General features: G+C 35.4%; 3 protein-coding genes and 1 pseudogene across 3 annotated transcripts; 2 read left to right on the top strand and 2 right to left on the bottom strand.

Annotated features, from left to right (window-relative positions):
- Positions 1–3034: 3034 nt before the first annotated feature.
- LOC141821808 (uncharacterized) lies at positions 3035–3613 on the bottom strand. The gene has a single exon (XM_074709180.1). The coding sequence runs from the start codon at positions 3611–3613 to the stop codon at positions 3035–3037; it is 579 nt and encodes a 192-aa protein (XP_074565281.1).
- A 4232-nt stretch (positions 3614–7845) lies between these two features.
- Positions 7846–8923, top strand: LOC141844202 (glutathione transferase GST 23-like). The gene is made up of 2 exons (XM_074732236.1): positions 7846–8368; positions 8462–8923. Exons 1-2 carry the CDS (start codon positions 8048–8050, stop codon positions 8819–8821), a joined length of 681 nt encoding a protein of 226 aa, XP_074588337.1. The 5' UTR covers positions 7846–8047; the 3' UTR covers positions 8822–8923.
- A 7244-nt stretch (positions 8924–16167) lies between these two features.
- LOC141830093 (putative disease resistance protein RGA3) lies at positions 16168–19008 on the top strand. Its single transcript, XM_074717613.1, has one exon. The coding sequence runs from the start codon at positions 16187–16189 to the stop codon at positions 18968–18970; it is 2784 nt and encodes a 927-aa protein (XP_074573714.1). The 5' UTR covers positions 16168–16186; the 3' UTR covers positions 18971–19008.
- Positions 19009–21581: 2573 nt separating this feature from the next.
- Positions 21582–25543, bottom strand: LOC141830195 (ADP-ribosylation factor 1-like; annotated as a pseudogene).
- Between the last annotated feature and the right edge of the window lie 790 nt (positions 25544–26333).

Below are 26333 nucleotides of genomic sequence, written 5' to 3'. Positions count from 1 at the left end.
GACCGAACCGGAGTTCGATCGCTAAATATTAACGACCAAATAGAAATTTGATCGCTAAATTCTATTCGGTCGTTATTCTCTTATCGCTAAATTCTTCCCTTATCGTCGAATTTCTGCTCACCAAGGCCTACACCGAGGTCTCCCGCCTCCAAGACCTCGAGGATGAGATCGACAAGCTTACAAGAACCCACAAGCGGATCCAATTCCTCCTCATTGATGCCGAGGAGCACCGCCACATCGAGGACAAAGCCGTCAAGGGCTGGCTCCGCGAGCTGAAGTCTATCGGGTTCGATGCCGACGACCTTCTTGACGGCTTCCAGACCCTTATCGACGTCTTCAAGCACGCCAAGGAAGCTCCTTCCCACAAACGGAAGCGATCCTGATTCGGCATCCCAATCCCATCTCTCGGCGTCGACACCGACCTCGTCAGGCGCTACAACATCGCGACGGAGATTGCCAAGATCCAGAGTAGACTCAATGAGATCTACAAGAGCCAGAGGAATCTTCGATTGAAGCCCTCCGATGCGATCGATTAAATTTTTGTCGTTAAAATAGCGATCGAATTTAAAATTCGATCGCTAAATTAGCGATCGAAATTTAATCGGTCGCTAAATCCATCGTTATTTGTGGATTTTTTTTTTGTGCTTTCTATTCTATATTTTGAATAGAGCTTTCTTTGATCTTCTTCTAGATATCTCTTGCACCTCCAATTCTATTAAATCAACTCATCTAAAAATAGAGATGATATGAACCTATTTGCACTCATTTTAATTATCATCTACAGCTAATTGCTCCTTATAATAAAGTTTTTTTTCTAATAACTCCACATATTATTCATAACATTCTCATGAATACAAATTTCTTATGCGAGTCGACATGTAATAATAAATACTATCGGCCCAAGGATACACAAGTTGGCCCAAATGCATCTCGTATACAGATCAAGGATACAAATTCGCCACCAGGGAAATCTAATTTACACGTCGAATGATCAATCCTTCTTATATAAAAGCAAATGCTCAATTGATTAAGATCGACTCCTCAATTTGACTTGAGAGATTGAAGTAACGTTGACATTCCCCAACTTATTTGAATTGTGTCTTCTTTACCAGTAAGTTTTGTTGCTGTCCAAATCAATGATACTACTATTAAGAACAAATTCTTAAAATCCTTAAATTCAAGGCCTACAATTCACTGTACGTATACATCACAATTACCTACCAAGCAATATTTGTTACTAACGATTTAGATCCGTTCATAATACAGAACAGAACACAGTAGTATTGTAGCAGGTGGTCCAGCAGTTCATGGCCTCCCGATAGCGAAGCAAAGTTCGCCGCCGCGGCGGAAGGCCCAAATGGAACAACTTGAGCTCGTTAAATGAGCGGAACAACTTGAGCTCGTCGCCCTTGATCACGGTGCCACCGCTTCCATCCCAGCGAGTCAGCCACACGTAGAATACGAACCCACTCCGGCGCAATAGGGGTGGCCTCGCCGTCGTCACTGGAAGACTCGCCCTTCGCTGGCATGGTGACGTCGAGCAGCTCTGGTTAATTGATGAAGAATGAAAGAACAAATTAAGATGGTAATTAATGTTATTTATAGACTTGTGAATTAGAAATAATTGGAAATAAATTAGGAACAGAATTATCATTTGATTAGGATTTGAAATAATCATTCAGAAAGGATTGGAAACTGTGATTTTATAATCCAATTATAAGATTGTGTATAAAATCTAATTATAATCTGATTAGGAAATTAATTGAGGCGGCCATGTCATCGAGCCGAGTTAACTCGCGCGGTTAATTTGTTTCCAGCAATTTTATAAGGCTAAAGATAATATTTATTAACTGATCATTATTGAATTACTCTATAATAATATAAAATCACACCAATTGTTTCAGTTGTTCATTCTACAAATAACTTTAGTTAAAAGTAAACAAAGAATAAAAAGGAAAAAAAATCAGGGAATGTAATAAAATAAAACTTGGATTCAAAGTTACCCGTAATCAATGGACAATCATAAATGTTTCAGAAGGCACAAATTTTCTATTGATTATAAACTCCATTCTTTAATTTCACAAAGAAATAAAACGCACATCCTAATAAATTAAAACATTTTCGGTCTAATATTCAAAGATTTTAATCACTTTAAACTCTAAAAATCAAAGATATATGCTAATTTTATTTGTTCAAAATAAATTTAATTTTAAAAATTATTATTATTTATTTTACTAATTTGTGCCAATTTTAATGGCGTAATACGATCTACAAATTAAACCAACTTGTTATTTAATATTAAAATTTTAGATATATTAAGCTTGTTAACCTCACTAAAATTATATATCAATTTTCACTCATTAGTTTTAATAAAAGAAATTCACCATAAGTTAATTTGTAAATTCAACAACTGTATAGCTAGCTTAATTCTCATGCTGCAAATTGATTTCGAATTAAGTTGTAAACAAAATTTTAATAGTTTGAAAATCTAGGTATAAAATTAAAAATATTGGCAAATTTGATTTTGTAAATATTGGGATCTTTTATTTTAAAAAGTTAAGTTTAATTTGATGATATATATATATATACTCATACGACTATTAGCTATAAATGTACAAAATTTATTAATTATAAAAAATTTTAACATAAGATTCTACAAAACTAATTTCAATGATCTGTATTTTAATCTCATAAGGGTAAATTGTAGAGCAAAAGGATTTGAATTGTGTCTACTCCAGCTTTGTTCATGCTCAAATAAGGATCGAAAAAACTGCACCGACGACTACAAATTATATTGTAAAACCAAAACTATAAATCAATGATATTACTATACTTCAGTTGCCATATATATATCACTGAAGCAGTTGCGATCAACAATACAGATCCTGTTCATCGGATCGAACAGAAGAGAAAACAAAATCAAAAGGCCTTGCTCCCTGCCGCCATATGCACACGACGACAACGACTCATGAACAGAGCAGCTGGCCAGGACAAATTGGAGTAGTATAGCAGCAGGCGGTGGGGGCAGGGCAGTTCACGGCCTCCCAATGGCGAAGCAGAGTTCGCCGTTGCAGCCGCCGCGACGGAAGGCCCACACGCCTATCTTGTCACCCTTCTGTAGCGCACTCCATAAGTGGAACAACTTGAGCTCGTCGCCCTTGATCACGGTGCCACCGCTTCCGTCCCATCGAGTCAGCCGCAGGAAGAAGACGAACCCGCACCGTGCGAACACCCGCACTGGCAACCCTCCGTGCGCCCGCCCCGCTGCCTTCGGCTTCCTCTTCATCTCCTCTTCCTCTGTCTCTGTGCGGCTCCGCTTACTAGGGTGGCTGATGTCGCCGACGAGGCTGGCCATGGAGGCCTCCTCCGGGGAGAGGAGGCCGACGAGATTGGCCGCGACGAAGTGCGTGGGAAGGTAGAGGCGGTTCTGCTGCGTGACGAGGTCGGAGTTCTCCACCCTCTTCGAGGCGATGAACCACACCCCAATGGCTTCGTCGTCGTCGTCGTCGTCGCCGCCGCTGGTGAACTGCTGCCTCGCCAAAGTGGCCACCCACTCCGGAACAGTGGCTGTCGCTTCGCCGTCGTCGCTGGTAGACTTGCGCTTGGCTTGCATGGTGTTGTCGAGCAACTCGACGGCTTAATTAACGAAGAATGTAATGAAGAACAAATTATGATTGCATTGTTATTTATAGACTTTTGAGCCAGAACTAATTAGAAATAAAATTGGAACAGAATGAACAGAATTGGAATTAATTCGATCAGAAATAAAATTGGAACAGAATGAACAGAATTGGAATTCGATCAGGATTTGGAATTATCGTTCCGAAGTGATTGGAAATAAAATATTTTATTTGTTGTGATTAATAACTGGGCGATTATTAGATTGACTGTGCATGTTTCTTTTTGTGATTGGAATGACTATGATTTTAAAATCTAATTATAAAATTGTGTACAAAACCTAATTATAATCCGAATAGGAAATGAATTACATAAATTTGCTTGATTATTGACATTTTGTACATAAGATGAATAACTAATGTTAATGTTTTTTTTTTAAATAATCATGTATGTTTGAAGCTGCAATATAATATAGAAGTGATCGAATTGATAACTTTAATATCTTATTTTGGTGTACTATATAATAATACAAAATTATACCGATAGCAATAATATCTTCTTGTGATTACAATCAATTAACTCTTCCATGTTACAAACAACTTCCATTAGAAGTAAATAACAAATGAAGTTAAGAGTCGACATCGGGCAAAATTAATTTTGTGCAATGAATAAATAACTCGAATTCAAAGTTAACCCCAAATAATTAACTGTAAACAAATCTTTTAAAAGGCACAAACTATTTATTGATTGTATAAAACTAAATTATTTTACTAATTTTATCATATTTAATTAGGTCATTTTTTGAATTTTGAATTTTAATATGTTTTAATACTATTTTATTTAAGTTTTGACGCCTTTACTTCGTATTTTCGCTACTTTTACCAAAATAAAAATTGAACAATAAATAACTTTTAGATTCCAAAGAGAAAATTCCTAAAAGCCCATTGCATTAAGTGCTTAATGTGATATCCATTACCTGAAAATTAGATTCACACTCCTAAACAGATTATGAATAGTTATAGTAAAAGAACAAGATTTTATATTTTGTAAAAGAACAAGATTTTATAATTTTGTGCTATATATTATTTCTCTAATATTTATATATTAGTATGTTACATTCTCATATCAATAGATATATTAAATATGATATTATTTTAGGTTTATATTTATTACGCTATATTTTCTGTATTTTTTAGGTTTTTTAATTATCGCGAATATTATATATTTTGTGTAATTGTTATATTTAACAAATGTATTTTTTTTTTACATTTCGGTGGAATTTTCCATTATGGTACTTATTAATCTAACATCTGAAAATTCACATCAAATTTGCCATACTGTAGATATTAAGAAGCTGATATTAATTGGTTCCCTGATCTTTTCTTATCCACGTATAGCAATTAATCACCATACAATGAATTTTTAGATTTTGAAAAACATAAAGAAATTTTGATATTTGAACTTTAAAACCTTAAAAAGTTTTGAAATTTGAATTTTAAAATACAAAAAAATTTGAAAAACTAAAAAATTTAAAATTTTAATTTTTAAAAACTAATTTTTTTTTAAATTTGAAAAACTATAAAATTTAAATTTTGAATTTTGAAAGACTAAAGAAAAATTTTGAAAATTAGATTTTGAAAAACTAAAAAAAATTTGAAATTTGAATTTTTTAAAACTAAAAAATAATTGATAGTTCAGTTTCAATTAATTAATAGAAATTTTCAGCCTAAACAGTAACGGTTTCGCATTTATGGATAATCTGAAACCCTCGTTTTGGTGGCTCTGGCAATTCCACAATATATATTTAATAAGACTTTATATGTAATTTCATATTTTTGTTTTCACTCGACTTTTCAACCAAATAATTAAAGGTTAAGGTTAAAGGTGGCGAACGAAGACAGTTTCTTTTCCAACATTTTTTTTTTCTTTTTCTTCCTTTAGAAAAATTAGCAATGAACATTGAATAGTAGTCTTTTTTATGGTGGTCTCATTCAAATAAAAAAGTCACCTTTTAAACGCATAAACTTGCAGCATTTATTTTTTTGACTTGTGGTTTGAGAAATGCCTGCTTTATTGACTTGTTAGATTCTTTGTGTAGCTCTAGGAAGTAGGAATTGTACGTCTCAATCGTTACAGTAACGCAATAAAAAAAAAAAATCTCAGTTAGTCCTATTAACTATCGATGATTGATTTGATCCCATAAAAATTTTTTACCAGTCATCAGAGTAAATCAGAAAGTGTACGCAACGGACAGCTCAAACGCCCAACATCCTTTGATTGCGCTTCTTATTTGAAAAAAAATTCCTGCAAATACGTCATAACTAGGGATCGAATCGTAGCAACAACTTGAATATCCTACCATGGTACCATTGCTCCGGGGATTACAATAATGCAATAACTCTATATATGTCTGATTCTTAATAACATTATAAAGCAATAATCTTTTTATATATATTTAATTGCGAACAGAAGCGAAAGGCTTTTTCACCATTAATTACATACAGTGGAATTTAGAATATGTTTCATTTAAAATATAATGAAATGAAAAAGTGAGAAAAAAAACGGATATGAATAATTTTTTATATTTTTATATTTTTAGTTTTTCATCGTCTACCGGAAATGGATTTAATCTCGATATTGCCTTGAAATATGTGTAATATGGAAAGGGAATCACAAGAGGATATTTGTTTTGAAAAGCACATTTTATTTTATCAAAAAAGTTGTTTGTCACAATAGACTATTTGTAACGAGAATCTGCACCGTTCAATTTTAAAGTTAAGATTAAATTCAGACCGTAGATTAAATAGATGATTGCGATGGTCTGAATTTAATATTTTATTTTAAAATCGAACGGTTTCCCGTCACAAATTTGTGATGGGAATATGTTGTAATAAGGATCCCAACTGTTATTTTATTTTTAAATTATTAAAATAGTATTTTACCCTAGTTTTCATTTTGAAATATTCTTATTTCAGTAAATTTCTAAACTCCTATCTTATTGTAGTCTTTTTAATTAAAACTATTAAAATGCTACTCCAATAAGAGTATTTTAAATTTAAAATGAGATAAAATATTAATTTAATATTTTAAAAAACAGATGTACGTGAAATGACTCTTCAATTGCAAGTCAACGATGGCACATAGGCCTTGAATATCTCATTCTCTCTAACAACGCCCTACCGATGATGGGATAGCCACCTTGCTTACGACGTGACACAACGCCTATTACAAGTATATAAGGGCAGTCCTCTTGCAGAGAAAGGTATGCGCTCTCACATTTCCAGACTTACTGTTCGTTTTCTACTCCATCTTCCTCCTCTTTCATGGACTAACTTAAGCATCGGAGTGGTCGAATCAGAGCAACCCCTGACCTTCCTTCTCACGATTGTTGTGATTGCAGGTTCGAGCAGCTTCACGACCTCCCCTTCGTCGGATCCTATTTGATCGTGGTACTGAGAAAGCGTCGGTGCATCCAGGAGCGGATCTCAACAGGAACAATAATAAAAAAGAAATTCGTCGTTTTTATTTTGGTAATCTTTTTCGCATTGAATCCCGTTGAAATCTTTTAAGATAAAATTCTAGCTAAATGTTGAAAACGAGTTTCCTAGGATTCGCATTTAATTTGTATATATATATATAATATCAGGTCCCATGATAGGACAAGAATAGCATGTGCCAAACAAGGCCCATGTATAAATCTGACATGTTGCAGAATGGACCTGTGAATACGATGGCCGGCCTTTCAACTACTGGAAGGCACATGATTTACCACCGCTAACTTGACATTCATGAGCTTAGAGGAATTAATTTTAATTATTAACGGATGACGAATTTCATTTTTTTTACTGAAGTGAAAGAAATCTTTAAATAATTAAATGAGACGAGAGATAAATCTCTACTGCGCTTTGCTGCTGCATGTATTCCGTTCAAGTTTGGATGGACTAGCTACCCCCACAGTGAAATTGAAGTCCTCTAAAAGTCTACTGAAGTAAAAGAGATCTTCTACCGCAGCAATTTTGTGGCGAAGGATCTTATAACTTTGATAATATTTCTGTGATAAAGACTTGTACGGACAATGTTTAAGTTGTAGCAAAGGTAAAATATTCGATTACAAAATAAGCGATATGATCCATAATTTGACTGTATATGTTGCTATCCCACATGAATATATCACTTTACAACCATATCGTCTTCCCCTCGAATTAAATTGCTCTCGCAGTCATAGCATCCAAGCAATTCTACTCCAACTTTATCTGTCGGCTCTTCGACTCTCGGAGAGGCATGGACTGATGGGCATATCTTGATGGATGGATGGATGGATTTCGCCTCTCCAACTATAAAACGCCGTCTGCATCTAGATCCCCAGCTGCAAAATCCCTGCAAAAGATTATAGATTGCGGGAGCTAGTGAGGTTTGAATAACGGCGGCCATGGTGGCGGCGGCTGCGGAGGTGAAACTCTTGGGGATGTGGGCGAGCCCGGCGGTGCGTCGCGTCGAGTGGGCGCTGCAGATGAAGGGCATCGAGTACGAGTACGTGGAGGAAGACCTCGCCAACAAGAGCGCCGCCCTGCTCCGCCATAACCCCATCCACAAGCAGGTCCCCGTGCTCCTCCACTGCGGCCGCGCCGTCACCGACTCTCTCCTCATACTCGAGTACATCGATGAGACATGGCTGGAGACGCCGCTGCTGCCCCGAGACCCCTACCATCGTGCCTCGGCGCGCTTCTGGGCAAAATTCGCCGAAGAAAATGTCTTCAGTTTTTCCATAAAAATAAATTTTTTGATTTGAATTTTTTTTGTTTGTAATTATTAGAGATCTTGATCCGATAAACTTGTGCTACAGTGTCGTGAAGCGACGAGGAAAGCTTTCTTCGCGAGGGGCGAGGAGCGGTCGGAAGCAATCGAGCAATTACGAGAACAATTGCAGAGGTTGGACGAGGAGCTCGAGGGAAAGAAGTTCTTCGGCGGGGTGGAGATTGGGTTCGCAGATTTGGCCGTCGGATGGTTGGCGTTCTGGCTGGGGGTATCGGAAGAGGTCGCCGGCTTCACGGCGATGGACGCCAAGAAGCTGCCGCGGTTCGCCGCGTGGATGGACGACTTCCTCCGCGTTCCCGTGATCAGGGACAACCTGCCACCTCGCGAAAAGACAGTGGAATTTTTCAGCTACTACCGGGACCAACAGTTGGCCGCCGCCGCCAAGTGAAATTTACTTGATTCGGGAAATAGTGAAGTCTTTCTGCCGTCACTCGCGCAGAGTCTTCTGATATTTAAAAGGTCTATTAATTAGGTGGCTTGCTTGTTTTGAGTTGGATTGTTGGTTTGGCTCAGTTGACATTCTGCCATGTTTCTGCTTAACAGAATCTGGGTAAAGTTTCACTACGGATATATAGGTTTATTGCCAAAAAAAAAACTAATTTACAATTTTAGTATAATTTTTAATATTTTGGAATTTAATATTTTATATATACTTTTAAAATCTAACATCCTTTAAATTCTTTTAAAAGATATATAGTATGGCATCCATAGGACATGCATATTGTTACATTTAGAAAATATTTTATGTCTCTATTAGCTTTTGTGGTATCTCACAACATGATAGAAGCATCAAATCGGTAGTTTTTGTAGCCGACGAGGTAATGAAGTCGACGATGGATGAGAAATGAGATGTTTTGTATCAACTACTCCATGGCTTCTCCCATGATGGTGTTGTTCTGGTTAAATACCGCGGATGATCAAACTACCACTCAATGAACAGTTCGACGCAGACAATCTTGTGACCAGGCCAGACGAGGGACTTCCGTAGCGATCTAATGCTAAGAGGTTCCTGAAAGGCACTCACAAAAGAGGTTAGATTGGTGTCGGGGAGTCCCGCTAAGCCACTCCGACACTCAAGTTAGGGTTCCGATGAAGTAGGGAATCAAAAACAAGTAAGAACAGTAATGAGAGAGTTTCAGAAAGCGGACCTCTTGCATGGTGGTGAGTTACTCCTTTTATAACCAACCTGAGGGTTTCGTACGTAAAGTCAGCTGTTGTACGCCTCGGGCCCATACACAATCACAAAAAGGACTTTCATTCTGTCTCTTCTATTTTTAGCTGTGTGCATAGGGGAGACGCGCGTGTAGGGGAAGCTCGAGTCTGATTTCCCATATCTTCCTTTTGATAATGCGTGCAAGCCACGAGATTAGAGGAACATATAACGGCTTGATGTGCCTTTAATGCGATGGCATGGCAAGGACCGATGTCAGGAGAAACCATACTTACGCTACCGGCTGACACATCCTTCTTATAGCAGCGACACCTAAAGCTAGTGTCAGTGAGTCATAGTTGAAGCTAAAGTCTAGCCTGACAGAGGTGGAGTGGTCGGGTTCGTATGCGGAAGTGAGGTTGACTCACAGAAAACAGCCGAAGTAGGGTTAATCGATGAAGGCCAGTTCTCCTTGGCCGAGAGGGATTGTTTGCCAAGACGTCGGGGGACGAGACGGAAGCCCTCCTTTGCAGCGAGGGGCTACTTGCCGGGACGTCAGAAGACGAGACGAGAGTCTTTCTTTGCCAAGAGGGGCTATTTGCTGAGACGTCGGGGGATGAGACGAAAGCCCTCCTTTGTCGAGAGGGGTTGCTTGCCGGGATTTCAGGAGATGAGATGAGAGTCCTTCTTTACAGAGAGGGACTATTTGCCGAGACGTCGGGAGACGAGATGGAAGCCCTCCTTTGCCGAGAGGGGATGCTCGCCGTGACATTAAGAGACAAGGCAAGAGTGGCAATGATAGGCAAGGAACGAGGTGAACACCGTGGGCCGAGATGAGACAAAGAACACGGGCAACACCTCGATCTCAACTTTGACCTTGGGAGATTTACAGAAAAGCCACGTCACCCAACTTGACTCTCTGCATCAGGTGTAAAGAACACAATCAACAGCAATAGAAGGAGAGGAATTATAATAGATTCAATAATTATCCTGGTAAATACTTTATTAAAAATAAAAATTAAAAATTAAAAATACCTACTTAATTATTCAACCAAAAGGATATACAGTGAGTAGTTAATTAAGGTCAAATAGACATGACACTACATAAAACACGACTAATATTTTCTTTTTAAAAAAAAACCGTGAGCTGCCGCCGCCGACTGCAGCCGCCAGACTGTCTATCATTATTTTCTTTTCCTCCCACGTTTTTTTTTCTCTTTCTGTTGTTTTACTCTGGTGATTTTTCCCCGGTGATTCTTTACGATCCGCGCTTCAAGGTAAAGCTAATTTGTTTCTCCATTCTATATCAAATTAAGCTGAAGTTTTTACATTTTTTTGTTTAAACATTAAGGCACAAAAGATCATCAATTTGGAGTGAGCAGTTGAGATCAGGAATCGAACGGAGGAGGCTAATAACATTCGCTTATATGGTCGGTCGATGATCATTTTGACAAGGAGCAACGGCACCAGTGATGAACAAACACCTCTCCACAGCGGAGACACTGATCATCATTGTGTCTGCATGATCTTGCAGTACTGGAGAAGCCGATTCATCGTGGCTACGCGATCTTGTATTAGGAGTAGGGGCATGGTCGTTTGATCTTGCTATTGGCACCTAGTTAGGGTTATGACAAGGAATTGTTGTCACAGTTGATGCTAGTGCTGAAGAGACACGATAACATGCCAAAGCAACATGATCGGCATTTGATAGTGAGAATCCTTTCAACTCGTCGTTTTTGGAGATCACTCCTTTCTTTACCCTAGTGCATAGAGTTTCAGATGATCGATGGTTACTATTTTGAAGTTCACAGAGATGCGTGGCGATCAGCCACATTAGGATTAGGATGGAGGCATGCTACGTACGACTAAGTCCTTTGACATTGTAGCGTTTGTTAGGATGCTAATAGAGACAGTGGACGAATATTGATTAATTAGGTCCATAGCTATTGTGTTATTCGGGCATATAACATGAGTTTGATTGGTTTGTTTAACTATTTTGTCAGGCTGAGACATATCACCTTTAAAGGTATGTTAAGTTCAAATTAAATTATCATGTATAATTTTAATTATATAATTATTAGATAATCATTTAATTAAGATTATGAAACATAAATTAAAATAAAATATAATACTATTTGATTCAACCATAGATAATGCTATAAAAAAAAATTTTTGTTGAAGATTTTAGTATATAATTTAATTTAATATTTTATTGTATCATCCTTTGTACATATGCGAGCAACTTCATTCAACTAGGGAGTAATTACTGGGGGAAAGAGCAAGATCATCCCAACTATAGGTAATGATCAAGTTGATTCTATCAACTAACTGTCAAGAAAAATTATGATTTATTAATGTTCTCGTTGTAGGTTGGTGTATGGTAGGAAGCATATTTCGGTGTAGGTACGTTGTTCATCTATTTCATGTTCAAATGTGTCAATTTCTTTATCGTATAAATTTATATATCACTTCTACTGCATCAGTTGGGATTTCTGTATTAGCTCTTGTGACATAATCTTTCTCCCACACAAACATCAAGTCATCAAGGTGGGGGAACTCTGTGTTCTTAAATCAATAATGGTCAGATAACTCTAAATTAAAAATATATCATTAGAAAAAAATTCACAATCATTAAAGACATACAAAATTATAAAAATAGAAAAAGTTATTTTAACCCAATTCATCAAAGACATTCTTTGTTGTAGTGATACACTTTTTAACATTGTTCCATCCAAATCCACTGCTATTATTTAACATCTCATTAATAGTATAGAATTGCCTCTTCAGTAGCTTAGACTGTGACTCGATATATATGACGGGTAACCTTCAGGTTGCTTGATGGCATTTTAACAGTCATGAGTTTCTCAAATTGCAACAAGTACCCAGTTCTAAAATCATTCTCATTCTTCCAAGTTAATCTTTGCTCAACTCAACAAGACCAATCAACAAACAAATACAACATCCTCTTGTTTTATCCAAAGTGTTTGGTGATATAAGTTTTTCTTTTAAACTTTGTTGGCTTGGTTGGCATTGAAGTTTCTACTTATTCAGCTGGGTTATAGAACTGGCTATGAAGATGATGCATCCTTGGTCGTCCTCTTTTGACTCTTTCCTTTCATTGAAATATAAAATTAAACCATCCAAATATAATATTATATTTAATTAACCCTTAATATATGTATATATAAAAATCAAATATTTGTTAACTAATGTCCTATGACTATTATTTTATGATATTTATAATTTAAGTACCTTAAAGAATTAAGTCATTTCTCCTACTAATAACATCACTTAAGATTCTACTATTGTTGCAGATCCTTTTCAACCTGGTAGGACATAGTTAAATTACATGTTCGGTGTGCATACATCCAAGATCTTGATTACAATTTCATCTTTTCTGATTTGATACATAGGTCTATCAACTAATGTGATATTTATCTCAATACAAGTCTCATCTAATGCTCCTAAACAATCCTAAACTAAAAGAAGTATCATAAAATTAAATTAATTTATTGTGTATATTAAAATAATTAAATTATAAATTATGGAAATTATCTACTTGTACCATAAATCATTTCCACCATTCATCCTAGTAATTTTCTGGGATTGATTTTGCTTCCTAAGTAAAATATTGTATAACCTTAGATTATAGTTCAAATTAACTAAATGAAATTGTTTACTAATTGTCTTGTCGGATCTAGTTGTTTGGCATTTTAGGATCCAATTTTTTACATTATATGTAATAATGTGAAGAAAATATATTACAAGTTCATTAATTTACATATTATATTTTCTTTTAATTTTTTATAAATCATTAGCAAATTATAAAATTTGACTAAAGACCTTCTATTTATCCTATAGTTATTAACACATTATTGATCATTATGAAAAATCATCTCATTTAAGTTTATAGACCTAATATTGTATCTACACAATGCCTGATCAACATATGATATGCTCTTTTTGAACCTAGCAGCGCTTTCTCAATAATAAAAGCATAAATATCTTATTTTCCGTCATCTTCATGCATATAATGAGTACAAAAATCATTTTCATCTTTTACTTTACTTATAATTGAGTCATATCAATGGAATACTTGTAGATGGTAGATGTGGAGCGAGATGTAAAAAGGGTAGCGAACCAAATAGGAAAAGTGAGGTGGAAAATCCCAAAAAAAAGGTAAAATAAGAGAGTTAAAAGTCAAAAAAATTTAAAGCAAGAATTTACTTCTTCATCGGCGGCAAGCTTCTGAAATGAATGGATCTAGAGATGTGAGAACTAGTTGGCGTTTTCAAATGAAAATGAAGGAGATTTATGCGAAAGAGAAGAAACAGTCAACTAGCTAGGGTTTTGGTTATATTTCTAACATATTGAGATTTGATAAAATTTTAAGGGTATTTTTATCCAAAAGGCAAAAAAATCAGAGGATAATTCTGATAATTATTTTATGAACCTCAAAATCGTATAAAACCTCACACTTCCGAAATAATCATGTTCCGAGTCATATGCCTCCACTTGTTAATATGACGGGTATGTTCAATTACATGAGAATCACTCATTACTTTAACCAAATAGGATTAAACAATATAATTATAACCTTAGATAGATAACTAAAGTACTTTCAATTAAACATGTTCTAAGGGTCATATCATATGATGTAACACTCACTTGTTTTATATATAGTCATGTTTATCCATGTCCCCGTGAGTGAGTATGAGCCCAAGTTTGTTAGGCCAAAAGTTATTTTAAAAAATGTATAAGCAAAATAAATAATAGAAAATTTTGAGAATTTTACAAATTATAAAAAATAGAAAAAAGAAGATTTATATTTATTTTTAAAATAGCATTTATAATAAATAATTTTTTAGATTAATTTGATAAAGTAAGGTCTACCAAAATACTAACCAAATAGTAATTTTTTAATTAAGAGATTTTATTTTTTACAGATTTATTTATCATTAAAAATATCCATAACTTCTAAACAAGTACAGCCTCGATTCCACACATGGTTCGTGCTTGACACTGTTCAAGTCCAGCCCCTACCTGATTTCGGACGTGAGCTGACACTTATTACACAATTCGATCTATTTGTCTAGGTCAGGCTCAACACAGCTCGACCCAAATTTTGATGGACTATAATACTGCACACACAACTTAAACTGTATTGGGTCAGACTGTGATGGTCCAGCCCATTCCTCAGACCATCCGACAAAAAAAAAAAAACAAGGTTGTAGTGTTGGTGCAAGCTGGAACCTGAAAATAGCAATAAATTTGGGCTGAAGGGAAAAGGTACGGAAGATAAATTATTTTATTTTAATAAAAGATGATCCTAATAGTCTCCACGGTAAAGATAAATTACTGCACGAGGGATGACGAAGGGGAAAGATGAGAGTTATCCACTGAAGAATGTATTGTACTACAACAATGAAAAATAAGGGGCAGGAGGTGACGAACCAAATGTTCAAGAGTTGAACCTTGATTGAATCAGAGTCAGTTACCGTGGATTAAAGGTGAGTAAAAATTTAGTTAAACTGAATAAATTGATTGAACCGATTGAATTAAAAAATTTGATTATTTTAGAATTTTAATTATTTTTTTTAAAAAAATTTAATTAATTCAGTTCGATTTCGATTTTAAAATTTCTTATTTAATTAAATCGAATAAATGGAATTACAAAAATAATTTATAAATTTTAAATAAATAAATTTATAAATAGTTAATTAATTTAGTAAAATTTTTATAATATTTAAAAAATTTGATTAATTCGATCGAAAACTGAATTAACCGATAAAATATTGGTTCGATTTGTTCGATTTTTATTAAAAAATTCAGTTGATTCGGTTGGTTAAAAAAATCGATTTATTTGATTTTCGATTAATTCGATTTGATTCAGTTTAATTTTAATCGAAGAATGTGGATCTCTAAAAAAAATTATATTTGTATAATGAATAATATAAATATTTTTAAATAGATTAAATATATATTATAATAATTACACAATTATAATATTAAATATTTAATTAATTTAAAATTTAGATATAAAATAATAATATTAAATAGTAATATAATATAGTAAATAATTATACAGAAGGATGTTTTTTAATAAAAAAATTAAACAGTAGAATGTTCACAAATTTATGACAGAAATCTGAACCGTTCGATTTTAAAATCAACGGTCGATCGTTAAACCCCTAAACTCTAAACCCTACACCTTAAACCCTAAATGTAAATCCTAAATCCTATCCTAAATTCTAAACTCTAAAGCACTTATTCAATCTACGACCTGGATTTAATGTTAACTTTAAAATTGAACCAGCTATAAATTTGTGCAATCTATTATGATTTTTTTTTTAATTTTTATTATTATTAAAATAGAATGTTTTTTTTTATGATTTAAGAAAAATATGACTTTTGCTCGTAGACAAATTCCAGCTAGGCATAATGTTTTTGTCTATCATTTACAGTTTCCGCGCACCTTCCTGTCCCAAAATTTATTCGCACGTCGCACTGGTAGACCGTAGACTTCTACTTTAAAGTGAAGTCAATCCGCGTCATTCCCTCTTCCTCCTTTCCTTCGATCTCGCCCCGCTCCTCAACCCTGCCATGGATTGGATCACCGTCCTCCAAAACCTCGGCCTCCCGGAGTTGGTCAAGAAGCTCGTCGAATTTCTGCTTACCAAAGCCTACACCGAGGTCTCCCGCCTCCAAGGCCTCGAGGATGAGATCGACAAGCTTAGGAGAACCCACAAGCGGATCCAATTCCTCCTCATTGATGCCGAGGAGCGCCGCCACATCGAGGACGAAGCCGTCAAGGGCTGGCTCCGGGAGCTGAAGACTGTCGGGTTCGACGCCGACGACCTTCTGGACGGCTTCCAGACCCTTATCGACGTCTTCAAGCACTCCAAGGAAGCTCCTTCCCACAAACGGAAGCGATCCTGGTACGGCATCCCAATCCCATCTCTCGGCGTCGACACCGGCCTCGTCAGGCGCTACAACATTGCGACGGAGGTTGCCAAGATCCAGAGTAGACTCGACGAGATCTACAAGAGCCGGAAGAATCTTCGATTGAAGCCCTCCGATGGGAGGCAGCGAAACGACGGCCCGAACGTGGCGGTCTTTGTTCCAACCGTTGCATCTTTGGATGTATCGAGGATCGTCGGGAGAAGCAAAAAACGCGACTCGATTGTGGCCGATCTGAAAGCCGATTCGAGCTCGCCTCTTCGTGTGATTGCCATCTACGGCACCGCCGGAATCGGTAAGACCACGCTCGCTCAATTGGTCTTCGATCATTTCTCTGAAAGCGATCGGGAGGATGTTTCCCCAGACCCCACTGTATCTCTTAGCGGTGTCAAGCGGCACTTTGAAATGACGATATGGGTGTCCTTGCCAAAAGTGTGCGACACCGCAAGGGCTACTAAAGAGATCATCGAGGGGATAACCGGGAAAATTTGCAAGCTTCCAAGCCTAAACCACCTGCAAGATCGTCTCAAGAAATTTGTGAAGGGCAAGAAATTCTTGCTCGTGCTGGACAACTTTTGGGCGGAAGACTTCAAATTCTGGGACAATCTGCGCCTTCCTCTGTTGGAGGGAGCCAAAGGAAGCAGTGTTTTGATTACGACTCAAAACGAAGAAGTTTCGAGGCGGGTGGCCAATATGCCTTCGATGCATTTAGAGGGTCTCGAGATGAATGATTGCCGAGAACTGTTTAATGCTTTTGCATTTCCCCAAGCTAAAGAGGACGTCGATCAATTAAAAGACATCGGTGAACAAATAGTGGGCAGGTGCAGGGGTTCGCCTCTTGCCGCAATCTCACTCGGCAAACTCTTGAGCTCCGAAACTACTGTTGACAACTGGGAGATCGTCCTTGATGAAATGCTAGCTCTGGAAGACAATAAGACTCCTCAAATCTTGCCGAGTCTCATGATAAGTTACCATCACTTGAACTACCAACTGAAGCAGTGCTTTACTTATTGCTCTATTTTTCCAGATAATTTTGAGTTTGACAAAGATCAGCTGGTGAGGATGTGGATAGCAGAAGGTTTGATTCAGCAAAATGGAAGGAGACGACTGGAAGCCATTGGTAGCAGGCTCTTTGACTACCTTCTGTGGATGTCATTCTTCGAACGCTCCACCAAATGTTCGGATGGAACTACATGCAAGTACACAATGCCCAACCTGATTCATGATCTTGCACGCCTACTGTCTAAGCATGAATTACTGGTTATGGAAGACAATAAGTTGAATGCTTCATCTGGACAATTTCGTTATGCATCATTACTTCATCGAAAACACGTCCCAATACTGTTTGAGAAAATATACCATCAGGAGCACTTGAGGGCACTGAAATTTTGCAATGAATCCAAGATAGAAATGGTCGGGATTCCAAAAGATCTGTTTGACAAATTAAAATACCTACGGCTTTTGGATCTGAGCAACAGTGGCATAGAAAATTTGCCAGATTCAGTTGGCAAGCTAGTTCACCTGAGATATCTTGGCCTTTCGGGAACCAGTGTCAAAGAGCTGCCGGAGTCGGTGAAAGACCTGTACAACTTGCAGACCTTGGAGCTCAATTTTTGTTCCAATCTTTCTTCGTTACCCGAAGGGACAAGTAACTTAGTCAACCTAAGGCATCTGGGTTTGCATCTTGACTGGGAACAGATTAACGATTTGAACTCGATGCCTACTGGAATTGATCGCTTGACTTCTCTGATGACATTGTCAAGATTCACGGTGACCAATAATGTGGATGGCTGCAACCTAAGGGAGTTAAAGAACTTGGATCTTCGAGGAGAGCTCTGCATCTGCAAGCTTGAAAACATTACTAATGCAAGTGATGCCAGAGAAGCTAATTTGGGAGAGAAGCACATCGACAAGCTGATGCTGCGATGGAGCGGCGACACCTCTAATGTGCAACAAGGTGAGAATATCTGCGAGGAAGTTGTCAATGGATTACGGCCATATAAGTATCTCAAATGCCTGTGGATTTTGAATTATCCCGGAAGCAAATTTCCAGATTGGCTGGAGAACAGTGTTTTCTCAAGTCTAGAAATGGTGAGGTTATCTTGCTCAGGAGAGTGTGAATCCTTGCCATCGCTTGGGCAGCTACCTAAGCTCAAGCACTTGCATATAGAAGGGATGAAGAAACTGAGAAACTTGAAGAACATGAAGGGTTTTCCATCTCTGGAAACTCTTATGATCAAAGACATGCCTGATTTGAACATGCTGTGCGAATTCGAAGGTGATAATTTTCCTAAGCTCTCAAATATTTACGTCGACTCTAAGTGCCCCAATTTACGTCGTCGTCCGGAGGATCTTCCCAGCAGGATAGAGTTTACAATTATTCCACAATCCACTTACAATGCCAATGGAAATGATGTGAGCTCTTGATCTCTCATTCTGCGTAATCTACACGAAAATTATTTTTTTCATGTCAAGTAAAAACTTACTTTTTAAGTCGAGCAGTAAGATTGTCATGATGTCAAATTCTATTATTCTTGCATTGCATGGACATGTTTGGCATATAAGAAAATCGAATCGTTCTACTAATGCGGTCGGTCTTCTTTTTTTATTGTTTTTGTCCCTTTTTATGGTGATTGTCTGCTTAAGAGAACGTAGGGCATAACAAATAGAGAAATATCAAATATCCATATATACACCGCCACTAGATTTACAAAATCATGAGTAGAACATAAATACAATTAGCTGAGAGTGAGTCATAAATGGATGAAAAATGGTACTTGATTTCAATAGGGAGTATTTGGATTATTGGTCCAAATGTATGAAATATTTGTATAGAAAATTAGTTAACAAGATATTAACCTAAGTTTTCTTTATTGCCCACAAACAACTTTATTAAATATATACTATTTTTATATTAAACTGTTGGTTTAAAAATGTCTCTTTGTTAACTTTTATTAAACAGCTTGTTCAAAAAAATGTATTAGAGAGTTAAGTTTGTACTGTGACTTAAAGATGACCATATGGTGCGGAACCTCCATTTTAAATGTTTGATAATTAAGTATATGTTGTTTAGAGATGAACAAAAATTCAATTAAATCAAATAAATCGATCAAATCGATCGAATTTAAAAATTCAGTTTGGTTATTTCAGAATTTCAGTTTTTTTTAAAAAAAATTAGTTAATTCGATTTGATTTTAATTTTAAATTTTTTATTTGGTTAAATCGAATAAACTGAATAAACCGAATTAATCTAAATAAAAAAATAAATTATAAATTTCTATGTTAGTAAACTTATAAATTCCTAAATTTTTTAATAATATTTAAAATTTTTAATTATTTCAATTAATTCAGTCGAAAATCGAATTAATTGATATTTTTATTGATTTATTTATTCAATTTTTATTTGAAAATTTGATCGGTTTAAAAAAATTTGATTCAAAAAAATTTGATTCGATTCAATTCAGTTTTAATCGAATACTATTGCCACTGTCCATTTGCTATCCTATCCATTTGCTAGGTTTAGGCAAAATTTCAAGCGTATTGAAATTTCATTAATCGATAGTTCTTTTTTTACTTACTTTATTGAATATTTGGAGTGAATTTGAATATAAAAGATAGTTTTAAAAATAAAATGAAAAGTGGACACAGCTGCAAAGCAAATAAGTGCAGGGACGGTAAACAAACTGAGCCAAACATTATGGTATTCAAATTTAATCAAGTCTAATTAAGATAATTCAAGTCTAAAATAAATTAAATCATTAAAATAATTATTCAAATTTAGTTAGATTTTTTTTATAAGTTTAAATTTGATTTATTTAAATGTTATCAAATTCTCAATTCAAATTTATTTGATTGTTTAAATTTTTACATTTTTAAATTTATTTGATTGATTATTGAATTGAATAATATAAATTTATTTATTTATTTTAAATTTTTTTATTTAATATAGTAAAAAAAAATTTATTGATGAACATTATTTAAAAGTATTGTGCACGAACATTAATAAACTAAATTAATATATATGTTCAACTTTATTTGTTTAATTTAATAAATTATTTAAATTTATTTATTTAATTAATTGGTATATATTTTGAATGAATATAAATAAAATTTTATTAAATTAAATATTAAATTTGTTTATAAATATTTAATTCATTTATCGCTCTAAATAGATGGATTGAATTTGATAAACAATGCAAAACGAATGTGCCGGAGGAACAGATACATACTGTGTGAAAACTAGATTAAGTCCCCAAAAGTATAGCAAAACTAGATAAGTGTATTGGTTAAGTAAATTAAGTAGATCAGATTGGTTGAAAAAAAAAATCAAATATGTCAAACCAATAATTGGGCCAAATGACTTAGAAATATTGATAACCCCAAACATATAAAATGATTTTTTCTAATAATAAACATTTCACATATTTCATGAATGCAATTAAAAAGGATAAAAATAGATAATTATTCCTCTTTCTCCTTTCCTTCCTCTTAATTTGTTGAATGCCTCCGGCATTGAGCTGACCCTTTTTTTTGTACTCATGCCATCAAAGCGAGACGAAATTGATTGATTAGCTTCTGTTTCAAAGGTTACTCTTCATTCAATGTAATTCGTAGCAAGTGTTCAACAAATGGCCATTTCATCTACGACTTACTAAACTGCACTTAACCACTTACATTTCAGCTTCTTGATTAAAGGCATCTTCAGCATCGTCTATACTTTATGCAACCTGAGTTGCTAAACTTTATTAACAACTTATTTTGACAGAACAGAAAAATTAGGAAATATGTTCCTATATGAACCTTTGCCATCTCACTGACCATGATTAAGTTTATTATTTGCATCGTGGTATGTATGCTATTCTATAGCAAATGTAACCACAAGATGAGTAATCCAGACAGATTTCAAATGAAAATAAAATCAGTGGCATAAGCTACTGATTAAAATAAAATCAGTGGCATAAGCTACTGATTTCAAAAGAAAAATGTCAACGAGCAAAAGCTACTATTTGCCGGTCACTTTCAGAAATGGAATAAGGTGTTAATGAGAATCACACAAACCATATTAAGGGACAACCAAACATGTATTTGTTCTACAGACAAGTATTAAGATTTTTCAAAAGGCAGGAAAAACAGTGGCACACTGATAGTTTTCTTGCGTCCGCAGTGTCTCAAAAGCATTGAACGTGAGTAATGAACGTGAGCAATCGGTGCAGCTAAGACAAGAGCCTCTAAGCAGCTTTGATTACTGTAAACAAACAGTGATTATAAGGATGCAATGTAAGAAATAGGAGTATTAACTGATGAATTTTTTTGTTGAAGTAACAAATCATGGATTTCATATTGAAGAAATGAAAAGTAGATACCTTGCTGGCGATGTTGCTGGAGAGCCAATCAAGCCCTTCATACAACCCTTCACCGGATGTAGCACAAGTACTTTGTATGTACCTGGGAAAGAAACAAAATCTGCGTTCTCAAAAATTCATCTAGGAATTTCATAACTTTTAATGTAGGGTACTTTGCATAATCTGGAAGTTGAGGTTGAGAAAGCAACGGAACTGACAGTAGGGAAATCGGTGTAGCAACTTCTTAAATTTTACAGTAGGATATACTTTGCATAATCTGGGCGTTTGAGGTTGGAGAACAGAGAGACTGGCAATAGACAAATCAAAGTAGCAACTTCTTAAACTTTAAAGTAGGATCTTTGGCATAGTTTGGAAGTTAGAAGTTGAAGAACCAAAGAAACTGACAATAGGGGAATCAACGTAGGAACTTCTTACACTTTACAGTAGGATACTTGCATAATCTGGAAGTTGGAGGCTAAAGAATCAAGAAACTGACAATAGGGCATTAATTTCATTAGGAATGTAGGATGGACTTCTACTGACTTCAGACCTGCGAGGAAAACGTTAATAAAAATAAAAAGCAGAAAACCTATCCTTTTCGTCCTAAACTACCAAACTCATCTCAGCAAACTATATTGAGTCTCTTTGTGAACTTTTCTAAACTTCAGGACACTTTGAAATTGACTTTACCAGTCTCTTATGCTCAAGATCAGAATTGATAGGTCAGTAAGAATTATTTGACATCAACCTATGCTGGCCATCAATCTCTGCTAACATTATGCAGTCAAAGCCTATTAGCATCATATCCACTTAAACTCATGGGAGACTGTGTTTCCTTGGATTTCTTTCCTAGACACAATACAGTTAATTATTTCTACAAGAAAAGAAAGATAAGGGCCAATAGCAATTGTAAACTAATCTTCTATTATAATTGCCGATATGAGTTTTCTTAAACTCATGAGAGACTGTTTTACTCTTATTACATTTCCAGCCAAATATGGATCAACATTTATTCAAGGAAATAAGGGCCAAAGAATAATAACAATTGTAAAATAATCTTCCATCCCAATTTATGTGTTCCTTTTTTTCCTTTTCTAGACACAATACTGATCAATATTTATTCAAGAAAAGAAAGGACAATGACCAATAATATAAAAACTGATCTTCTATTCTGATTACCAATCTGGGTTTTCCAGGAGAGGATGCAGATTTCAACCCAATTTTCTTGATATCGAAGAGAAAATAACCCAACCTTTTAAACTTGAACAGAAAACCCATATTTAATGTGACAAATCAATTCTATGATTGCTATTATCTTTTAGTTGCTTCTGATAGTTCAGCATATAATCCAAAAATTAATTGTCAAGCGACAGATAGTATTTCAGTTGCCTGCTATAGTAGATAATCAAACGAAAACAAATAGCGCAAGTATATCTTACCAGTGACGCTGACGGAGAGAATGAAGGCCAAGCTTATCAGTTATTTCAGCAGCATTCATTGCATTTGGAAGGTCTTGTTTGTTAGCAAACACAAGCAAGACAGCGTCCCTTAACTCATCCTATCAATATAGAATTACATGAAGTTAGATTAAAAAAAATAGTTACAAGTAGGCATTTATGCATGTTTACAATAGTAATAAAGAGAACTGAGTAACTTTCCATTTCATGCTAACTAAATCAGGAAAGGCGTATGTACAGCATTTAACCACTGCATATTTTCTCTGTCTTGTTAACAATTTACCTTAATTATTGGTGGAATATCCTAGATCCACATAGAATACACAATTTTTTTTTTCTAAAAAAAGATAGAAAATAGAAATGATTTGACAGCCATTATTACTCAACTGTCCAAAGAAATCTACTTTGGTTCTCCAGAATATATTATGTAGAAACAGAGTCAATTCTGAAAATGAAAGCAAGAATATATTACTAAAACATGTACCTCATTAAGCATTCGGTGGAGTTCATCTCTTGCCTCAACAACACGATCTCGGTCATTGCTATCAACAACAAAAATAAGTCCTTGTGTGTTCTGGAAGTAATGCCTCCAGAGAGGTCTGATCTGTTGTTCACCAGAACATGATTTAGAAACAGGTAAACTAGGTGACTATTAACAGACAAATCATAATGAGAGAATCAAGTCGGCTATGCATGTCAGGATCGTAACATTTGTAGTGATATTTTCAGTGATACCACCTTAGATATTAAATTCCCATGTTTTTCATTATCCCATCAACCTCTGGAATTCTCATGAAACAGTTGTCACCAAAAGAAAACAACTTTTCCAGAGTAACAGAGTTGTTTAGATAAGAGAATACTGGCTAACCAGAATGTAGTGATACCTTGTCCTGACCACCAACATCCCATACAGTGAAACTGATGTTTTTGTACTCAACAGTCTCCACATTGAATCCTGCATTAAGACCCATCTCACTTAACAAACACATAATGATATATCATGCACTCAAACTGATCAGAAAACCATGAAGACCTTCAAATAATCCACAATAATTAAATGTAAATATTCAAATAATCTATAATAACTAAATGTAAATGTTCAATAATCTACAATAACCAAATGAAAATGCCATATGGTGATGCAAGTTGCACCTTACCCATGTTTTGAATATCCATAAAGTGCATTTTAAATCAATATAATTGTCATCAAAAGGAGTGATCATTAACTTAGCAAACAGATAGTATAACTGTTAATTTTAATGAAAAAAAAGAAAGACCTATTTAAAAAATACTGTTGGGTATTCATCAACTTTCCTTCCAGAAGCAAGTGATCATTAATCTACATCCCAAGTTCTGTGAATAGCTGGGACATCAAGGAAGATCCAAAAATGAATTATTGGAATTGCTCTGATTCTTTGTTCATTCCATTTCAAGAAAGGATCTCAAAGAATTGACCTTTGTTTTTGGTTGTTGAATCTTTGTTTGTTTGATCTTCGTGGAAAATTCCAAATTCTTATCTTTAATGGAATTGAAATGATCAATGGATTAATGATAAGATCTTTCAATTGTCTAAGATCTCTCTTACTCTAGCAAAAACAGATCCTATGGAAGCATATTAAAGATTTGATTTAACAATACATTCCATACCATGCTAAAATCCAGTTGCAATAATTTTATCTCTTGTTAATTTCATGTATTTGGTTATATTTTGAATATGGATCTGAGAGTTGTAATAGGTTGATCGTGTTTCATTAATAATTATTAAATTGATCTACATGGCTGATCTACAGAAGTTGTCTCAGTTGTTCATGATGTATATTCCTTATCCTCTTTGTTCTCCATGATCCTAACTACATGATATCAACAAAAGACGTTCACAAATTACAAACCTTAATCAAATATTTGAAAATCACCGGTTCATGAGGCAAAATAATGCATGTCTACGACCTAAATAACTGCAGAAAAGATATTAGGTAAAACAAATCTCGTTCCCAAGCAAATGTAGCAACCATCACCGGAATTAAAAATGGGGAAAAAAACAGTAATGCTCACCGATTGTTGGAATAGTGGTGACAATCTCTCCGAGCTTGAGCTTGTAAAGGATCGTCGTTTTACCAGCAGCATCAAGCCCGACCATCAGAATTCTCATCTCCTTCTTCGCAAACAAGGCGGCTAAATAGCTTTGCGAAAGTGAGCCCCATAGTTCCCTCAGCTATCACGAGCAAAACACGAACTTAATTAAACCTAAAACAATCACGATTGCAACACACGGATCAAAGATCTAGCAAAAAAAACCGCAGATCTGAAACAGAAACACGCATGGCGTTGTATTTAAGACGAACAACTAAAAATAAAGGACCAAGATAAGGAGAAGGCTTCAGAGTTAAAGATCTACATGAAGACAATTCCGATCCGAGCGCCGACGCGAGAAAAGAAAGATTAATCTATGTTTTGAAATGACGGAAGCAGATCGGGCATCTCATGATCTAAAAAACTAACATGAAAATATGGTATCAGGATCACCTGGGGATCACGGGAGGCGTGTAGGACGGAGGAAGCGGGTATGTGGAAGGAGATGAGAGAGCCGAGGTCTTCGCTTCTTCCGATCCGCTTGGAGTATGAAAAAAATGCGATGATGTAAGCGAATTTATTTGGGGGCACTAACCGATATAAAAGCAACTTTGTTCAAAATAACGGTAATGATGTAAGTTGGCGTAACTGTCCGACATAACTGTGTTATAACGGAAGTAAAACGTAGTGTTTGATACAATTGGTCCTGAGGATGGCAATCGAATTATCTAAGAATATTGACTCCGATGCATTTCTCATTTTCTCTCTCCTTCAATCCGCAAAACCCTAGCCAGATTTCATGTCTTCGTGTCTGAGGTAGCATACATTTATCCGAGCTCAAATATTATGACTCCTATTTTATCAGTTTAAAGTACTAGATCGCAACGGATTATTAGCTGCTGCTGCTACTTCAGAAAAAAC

Source organism: Curcuma longa, chromosome 1, assembly GCF_044706935.1.
Source record: "Curcuma longa cultivar G26 ecotype Majalengka, Jawa Barat chromosome 1, ITB_CL_G26_1.1, whole genome shotgun sequence".
In the NCBI taxonomy this organism is placed as follows: Eukaryota; Viridiplantae; Streptophyta; class Magnoliopsida; order Zingiberales; family Zingiberaceae; genus Curcuma; species Curcuma longa.
The sequence above is the reverse complement of the archived record's forward strand: the minus strand, read 5'-3'. Positions and strand labels throughout refer to the sequence as shown.